General features: G+C 49.5%; 1 protein-coding gene across 8 annotated transcripts in view; it reads right to left on the bottom strand.

Moving 5' to 3' along the window:
* ADCK1 (aarF domain containing kinase 1) overlaps window positions 1-8,408 on the bottom strand; it is a 109,490-nt gene that overhangs the window by 17,425 nt on the left and 83,657 nt on the right. For 6 of the 8 annotated variants that reach the window (XM_065839135.2, XM_071809484.1, XM_065839138.2 and 3 more), the window contains 2 exons: window positions 4,993-5,186; window positions 2,532-3,547 (listed from right to left, as the gene is read on the bottom strand). In XM_065839135.2, coding sequence (XP_065695207.1) covers window positions 3,376-3,547; window positions 4,993-5,186 — 366 coding nt within the window. In that variant the 3' untranslated portion in view covers window positions 2,532-3,375. Of the gene's footprint in view, window positions 1-2,531; window positions 3,548-4,992; window positions 5,187-7,238; window positions 7,347-8,408 lie in introns of those variants that run through there. The other 2 variants (XM_065839137.2, XM_071809485.1) reach the window with 2 other exon arrangements.

The following is an 8,408-nucleotide window of genomic DNA, read 5'->3' as shown; positions in this document are numbered from 1 at the left end:
AAATGACTGCTGTTTCCTCAATACTTCCAAGAGCACTGAGAACCTTTAGGGTGGGAGATGCCACGAGGATACAATGTAGTACTTCATATTACAGGAGCTGAAAGCTGACCCTTGGTTTTGCACCTCTGGCTCCAGCTCTTACTCCCTATTTGTCCCAAGAAAGAGTCAGTGGGATCAGGAGTCTGCTGCAAGGCCAATGTTCAGTGCATGCACCAAACCTGAGTTTGAGCTGAAGCCAGGCAGACAGCAGCCTGTGTGCCAGCTGCAGGCAGAGCAGCAGACGCTGTGTTTGCGGGTGGTGAAAATGCCAATAAAACGCCAAGTGCACAGAGCAGATCCAGGTTACCCATGTTTGACAACCACAAATTGGGACGAGAAAGCATCTTTTCAAAATCCTTTTAACACATTCACCTTTGAGAGCTTTCAGGAAAAATACAAGGCAGGAATGCTAAAGGGTCAAACTCTGGGTGTTTGCTTGTTCTGTCCTTGGGCAAACCTTCATTGATTGACTGTGGGCAGGGCAAGAGCTGAACACCACTGACCGAGGAGTCCCACTGCTAACATGGAAGATCACAGCCTCCTGGCAGAGACTCACGTCAATAGACAAAGCTCTTCCAAACACACCCCGTGCTCTGCCCACCAAACACTGCCAAAAACGACAATCTGAGGGAGCTGCGGGTTCCCTACCACTGTTAGAGCCAGAACCTTCCTTCGGCAGCAGAACAGGCAGTCATGTGGTGGGATTTTGGAGGGGTGAAAGAACAGGTGTGGCCAAGAGTGGGCTTGGGGCTCAGCAGCCAATGCAAATGCCAGCTGCAGGGAGCATCTCCACAACATGGGATCCTCTGGAAATGAGGGATATGCCAGGGTCTCACTGTGGGATGAGCTTTCACACACAGATGTTAATGAGACCCAGATAGTGCTCTGGTTGGTATATTCAGGCACAGATAGGCAAAGGCATTCACAAGGGCAGCTACAAGATGAGGATGTGCAGTCGGTGACCATTGCTAGAGGGTCTCCTGAATCTTATTGGGTGCACCAGGGCAATTTCCTGAGCAGAGCTCTACTCGTGACAAGAAAAAGACAGGCCCACCTACGCTGGCCAGCCTACAAGCCGTAAGTGCCTAAGCAAGGCACTGATTCAGCCAGACTGTTCCCATGAACAAAGATTACTCAGGTACAGACTGCAGGACCAATAATACAGGGCCTCTGTGACTCCTTGTTGACTCAGAAGTCTCGTTCACTGCAATTACCACCACTCCATTCCCTGATGCCATCACACAACACAGAAGTCAGGGCAATCTCTGACAGGTTGGGGACAAGTTTTACAAGGACTTTCAGTCTAACCAGTGTCTCTTTTTTGTTCTTAGCAAAGATGGGAGAGCACATCACACCTGCTGCTGCCCCATAGCAGAAAGTGCTCAGAGAGTCAACGCCAGTGTCAGACGATTGACTGCATAGGAGACCAAAAACCCAGGTTCAGTAATTCCCCATCCACAACTCCACCAACCACACACCACTTCTTGACAGCCCTGAGCCAGCCAACTGTGCCTACACTCTTGCACTCATACACAGTCACTGTCATAAGCCACATGTCCGCAGTCACTAATTCATCATAACCAAGCACACCTGCAGTCAGGTACTTTCTCTGGATTACACATCTCTTCCCTCTCCCACACAGCCAGCAAGAGAATCGGTTTGTCAGGGACTGACACGTACACTCACCCACACTCTGCCCCCTGCTTCCCTTCCCATGCAAATGGACATGTTGCAAGGTCTTGCATCCCTGCAAGCTGGGAAACTGAATGCAAACTGGGAGAGCAAATGCTCTTCTGGTGGCTTGGTCTCAGGCACAGCCTGAGGCCTGAGTAACAACCCTCAGCTTAGCAAGCTTGCTGGCAGTGGAGAGACATTCTCATCCTGTCCTTCATGTCCCCTTTCACCAAGACGATCTATGAGAAAGCTGAAATGATCTGAACAGTCGCCTCCATTCACCCTTCTTGGCTACAGGAATCCTCACAAGCAGCAGGGATGTCTCTCAGGATCCCAAATATGTCTCACATTAAAGAGGCGTCTGGGTGAGACTTCCTCATAGCCATCCCATAGCTGCCAAGTCAGAGCCATCAGACCTGTCACTTGCACCACCAAGCAAGTGGCAGGTTCTCTTCTGAGGCAGGAGCAGTGAAACGTCATAGGTAATGATGAGGCGAAATGCTCGGTGCTTGGCACAGGGACAATGACGTCTCACAGATGCGCCATGACATGCTTCCCCAGGCAGGAAGGGAGGCAGGCTCAGCGTGGATCCGGGTGGCAAAGAGTGGTGCTTCTTTCCAGCAGAATGAAACTTGCACCTCCATCCCATCTCAACACCCATCTGAAGCAGCACCAGAGGACCCAGATGTGGAACAAACCTCTTGGGAAGAGGAAAGACCAAGAAGCCATCTCATTTGGTTTGCAAGAAGTTAATAATGCTGCATGGCATCACTCAGTGGAGAAATGGAAACCAGACATTAGAGGCCCAAACATCACTGTGAGTGCACAGCCAGGCATCCCTCCCCTAAAGGTCTCTGACACAACACATTTATTTTGCTGTGTGGCACTATTGTACAGTACACATACATTACCAGCAGTTTCAGAATCCTGAGCTGTCATTCCTCCTGCCTTCCCTGAATTTCAGAAAAGAGGCAGGACCACTGTTCCCTTCTCCCATTTCATGTGCAAGGAAACAGGCCAGGAAAAGTCTGAAAACATAGAGACACTTGCTGACAGGACTGGAGATGAACCACAGAAAGCCAGACTCCGAGTCCACCAGTCTCACCATTAGGGTCACGTTTCCCTGGTTCAGGGAGAGGATGCTCTAGTGCCAGCTCTGCACAAGGTTTGACTCCTCTGAAAAACAACCTGCACACCTGAACAGAAATCATACTAAGGAGATTGCAAAAACTATTACAAACCCTTTTGGATTTTAAAGGGACTTACCACCTCTCTCTGAGGCTCTGAGAAATGTTTGGGGCATTCTAGGTAAGTTGGGATTCTCTTAAATTCTGCAAGATTGTTTAAGAAAGAGCCAAGTAGAGGCTTCTGCTTCCAGCGCAGTCCCACTGGAATCTGAGTGGAAAGTACGTACCCAGCCCTTCCTGACACAGTATCCTGCACCTCCTTTTGCTAAACCATGAAACAGCAGAGCTCCAGTACTGACTCCACTTCTCAGCACCACAGAAAAAGCTAATGCTGTAACATGCAAGGACAGTGCAGCACGTAACGTGGAACAAGACCCCAAAGTAGCCCACAGAATAGGTAGAAACAGTCAAAAAGGGAAATGTGCCGTGGAGAGCAGAAGGGAGTGAGCACCCAGGCATCTCCCACCAGCTCACATCAGTACGTGGAATGGTGCATCCGGCTCAGGAGAGCAATGACCCAGTTCCCCAGCTGGGACCCTTTCAGCCACAGGAAGAGTTCATACAAGTTGATCTGCCACAGGCTCAGGGCTTCTCCGAGAGAGATCTGGGCCCTCCTGTAAAGTGAGTGACTCTTGCTCCTCTGGTACCTAGAATGAGAGAAACAGCTGCATTAGATTGGGCACGATGCAGCCTGGCAGGAAGGAGGCCTGCCCTGCATCTTCAGTACAACTGACCCTCTCCAGGGGAGGGGAATGTCCCATGTCTGGAGAATCACCAGCAGTGGGGATACCCGGGAGTTGGGATTTTCTCCAGCTGATGCTCTTGAGGAGCTGGGGACTGCCTTCCTAGCACGAATTTGGCAGAAGAGACAGCCTGTTCCCTTGTGAACCTGTTTCTCACCCCACTGCACATCGTGACCTTGGGCCATGGCATCCTCTGCTTCTATTTCCAGCTTCACTTCCACTGACAGGGACAGCTGCACACCATAGCCCTTTCTGGTAGCACACTCATAAGAGTCCAGCAGTCCTGACACACAAGTTCCAGGAAAAGTAATTCTCTGTTCTTTAGAAGCAGAAGTTAACTGGGATTTGTAGGTCCCTCATCAGTCAGAGAAATAGCTGTTATTTCTTCTGCAAGGAGGAGGAATCTGAGGCAGAAGTGTATTGACTCAGAAGACTCACATGGAAATCACTTGCACAACTCCTGTTCCTGGCTTTTAAACATTAGCCTGATCTTCACAGTCAGTCCTAGCCCCTCAGTCAGGCAGCAGAAACTGGCAGCAGTGAACTTGCAGACCTCGCTTACCCACAAACACTTCCCATTGGTGATGCCTGTAATGGGTAGTAAGCCACTTCCCCTCCTCTGAAGGGGATAAACCCTAAACCCTTACCCTAAGGCCTCCAACTCCACCCCTGTACCCAACCCCAGGGTGAAAGATCTGTCCTCTGGAGAGCCTGGTGGGCATGAGAACAGCACAGACGCAGGCTGAGACATGTAACAGCAGGGGTGGGACCACAGCAGATGTGCTAATGTGGGGGAGAGGTTCACAGCTAAGAGTAAGAGGTCAAGTTAGGTCTTGTTACAGCCTTGAGTGGGTGGCTTGAATAAACCTTAATGGCCCCAACTAGCCTGGGACCCCTTGCAACCCTCTGCTCATAGGCCCAGGAGCTCCAGTTAATCTCAGGCCTGCACCTTCAGTCCCTGCCTGAGCTATACTGGAAGAGTAATGGTCCTCAATTCATGCCCTGCTGTGAAGCCCCTTGACCTGGACCTCAATGCACTTGTTGACCTCTTGGCTTGACCTCAGCACTGTCTTGTCACCATGGACCTGTCTTACAACCACTGGACCTGACATACAGCTTGACTTTCTGGTTTGACCTTGGACCTGCCCTGTCATCATGACGTCACATTATGATATGGACTTGGGATTGGACCTGACCACTATCTCAGGTTCTGTCGTGCTCACCTGGCTCAGCTACTCTGGGACTGGGCCCTGGCTGGCCTGCTGGCCCTGGGATCTCCCCTGGTTCCTAGCCCCCAGGGACAGCCAGCCCCTGCTGCTCCACATCTGGTGCCTGGAGAAGAGACTCACGTGGAAACGGCTCTGATGCAGCAGCGAGACATGTTGAGGAAGGAGCTGGCACTGGCCCGCGTGTGCAGGGCTGCCTCAATCCCCCTTAACAAGTCATTGGTCTTCAGCAGCAGCAGCATCTGGCGGGGGACGTTGTTGAGGAGTTGGGTGATCTGTGGTAGGTAAGCGGCAGCATTGGACCGGATCTCCACATCCTGCGGTCAGCCAGGTCATGTCAGAGAGAAAGCAGAGAGAAGCTGAGAGTGCATGGGAAACCCAGGTCCAGATACAGCTGAGATTTTGGCAGGAGGAGATGATGTCTTCCCCAACCACTATTCTAGGCCCAGGGAGGCCAGCCTGAGAGCTCTTTGTCCTGCTTTCCTGCAGACAGCTGGCTGTCCCAAGCACCCACTGCACAGTCACAGATCATTCTTGCCGTATCTCATCTGCCTCTCAGTGGGATAAGGCCCCATCCCCTCACCGGCAGGACTGACAGCCTCTCAGGAGAACAGGGTACTCGCTGCTGTCTCAGTTCTTGGCCCCAGGCAGACCATAGCAACCACGTCTCATTACTGCCCTTGCAGCCCTCTGACCAAGTCTCATCTCACCAGCCCCACAGCTGGCAGAGCTGCAGGTAGCACAGGATGTCTCAGGAAGGTGGAAGCATATTGCAAGGATAACCAGTCTGCTCCTTCTCTTGGTGACCCATGCAACTGATGGCTTTATGCTATACTGATGGAGCTGTTTCCAAGGCCTAGTTTCATGCTCTGTTTTCAACACAGCTCAGCAGAGGTGAGAAAGCATTATGCAGTTAAGTGTTATGCTAAACCAAAAGATCAAAAACTGCCATCTGTCAGACTAAGGGTCTATCTAGACCCATACCCTGTCTGGCAGCAGCCAGCAGCAGACACTTGAGGAAAGAGTGTAAGACCGAGGCCCTTCATGTTCCTTGGTTCCCCAGTTTCCAACAAATAAACTGCCCACAGTAAGATCCCAGAGATAACTGATGGGCTACAGTCTAAGCCATGGAAGATGGGCTCCCCTCCAAACATAAACCACCACAGCACACAGGACAGACAGCCCCCACTCTTCTGCCTCTTTAAATCTGAGAGTTTCTCCACCATCCCAGTAAATGTAGGACAGTGTGGTGTGGAGCTGATCCCATATGTATATCATGTCCCTACCTCTTCCCACAGAGGCCATGACATGAACTGGCAAATACAAACAGAGGTCTTGGAACATCTGAAATCTCCAGAATCCAGCAGGACACACGCAGAGGCCAGTAAATGACTTCTTACAGGAGGTAGGTTGCTTTGTGGGGAAGGGAAAGTACAGCTCTAAAACCTTCTCTTCTCTGGAATGAAGGATGGACAGCCTACATTTCATGATACAGGATCTCACACTCACTCTTTGTGAACTTTAGACTTATTATAAAGGAACAGACCCACACAAATCAAGCGTGCAGGTTGTGATGGTCAGACATGTACACAGTTTGCACACCACCATGGTTGCTTTGATGCTGACAAATAAATCTTTGTGTCCTCCTGCCTCAATCACTGATCAAATGCACAAAGCTTCAGCAAGAAGACACTTCACTCTCCTAAATGTTACATGCTTTGTTCCGTTATTTGTTGGCAGAAAATTCCTCCCTGATTATTTCTTATCCTAGCCAGCATCACTCCAGTGGCTACTTTGTTTTCCACACATAGGTTTCCTTTCCCATTTCTTTTATTTTTATTTTTAGCTCCAGCTGCTTGTCCAGATCACAAAACAACCACATGATCTGTCATCAGAACTGTCACTTTCTGTCAAGAGTGAAGCCTATGTGCAGAGGAAGAAATGAGCTGTGCCACAGGACCTGAGAAAAGCCCCTTGGCTGCAGTAGCTGAGGCTGCTGCAGGATGCAGCAAAACACAATCATAAAATGAGATGAGGCTAGCAGCCACCCTGAGTGGTCAGCTGCCTGGCCTTAGGTTAAGGCAGGCAGAGCTACGCTTATGGCAATCCTCACACATTTGACTAGCCTGCTCCTAAAACTCTCCAGTGATGTGACTCAGAGCCTACCCAGACCCTCCGCACCAGCATTTCACTGGACTTGCCATGAGGTCCAGCTTATCCTGTGTTTAACCTCTATCTCTTTAGCTGAATTTAAATCCATTACTTCTTGTCCTGTTTGCAGCAATCTTTAACAGATTTGAAAATCACCACTACAACTCTTCTCAACTTGCACTTTTCTAATTTTTTTGCCCTAACTTGCTCAGACTTACCTCATGGGTTCTCTCTGTTTGACCACCAGTCCTTGTAGCTTCCTACTGGACTCGCCCCAGTTTCATCAAACCTTTCTCAAGATGCAGTACCCCGGCCTGGACACAGGACTACAGACAAGATTTCATTTCAGGAGGATCGCTTCATTGTCTCACAGGCTACTCTCACGTCGACATATGCTCAAGCACACTCTCCAGAGCTCTATGCTGATGGTACCTGCCTAGACAGCACTCGGCTCTTGCTGCTGACACAATCTTTCAAATTCATCTCTAAGCTAAGGGCAAGCAGTGGCTCATTTCCTAATGCCACAGCAAATCTGCTCAGATCCCCATTATCCACTGCAGGATTATCCAGTTTCAGCATTAATTGTGTCATGGAGGCAAAGACAACAGAGCTGGCTCTATACAAGCAATTCAACTCAGTGACAATGCTCATTAGCCCACACGAGGAACCATGTGGCTGCAGTCACACCTCTGGCATAACCTTCACAAGCCAGTTCAGGATAAACATTGCTTATTAGCTCAGATTCAACACTGGCCTCGTAGTACTTGAGCCAGCACTCTGCCAATTCACCTTGGTGCCTCTGATGTTTCTTCTGGAGCTGGTACCTCCAGAAGAACTGGTAACTGGTAACATCAAGCATAGATCTGCTAGACAGTCACTATATTATCTCTGATATGCAGAAAATCAACTCAGGTAGGAAGCAGTTGCATTACTGGGAGAGAGGGGGCCCATTACCCAAGGTATCTGACCTACATATTGCTGTAGATAATGGCCAGCCAGTGCAGCAAAATCCACCACATTGCAACCCAAAGGAACTTCCAGAAGAGAATTTCACAGGGCAATATTATAACACTACTTAAATTAATTTCATCCTCTCTACTACAAATGCGTGCAGATAAAAACAAACCATAGAATACAACATGTTTCCACCTACAGACACTAATCCACTGGCTGAAATCACATCACTATATGGTCACCTCTAAAAACAGCAGAGTTGGCAGGGGCTGCTGCTGTTCTTAAGGCGGTATGTGCCTGTCAGGAGTGTGAGGAGATGTGAGAAGGATCCCAGCACGTGTGGACAGGAAAGGGTGGAGAATGTAAGTGACAATTTCCTAGATTTGTAGTGATTGAGTTGACAGGATCTGCAGTTAAGCAACCTTGACTCCAAG

The sequence above is a fragment of the Patagioenas fasciata genome, chromosome 5, assembly GCF_037038585.1.
Source record: "Patagioenas fasciata isolate bPatFas1 chromosome 5, bPatFas1.hap1, whole genome shotgun sequence".
NCBI lineage: Eukaryota > Metazoa > Chordata > Aves > Columbiformes > Columbidae > Patagioenas > Patagioenas fasciata.
Note: the sequence above shows the minus strand (reverse complement) of the source record. Positions and strands in the feature narration are given on the sequence as shown.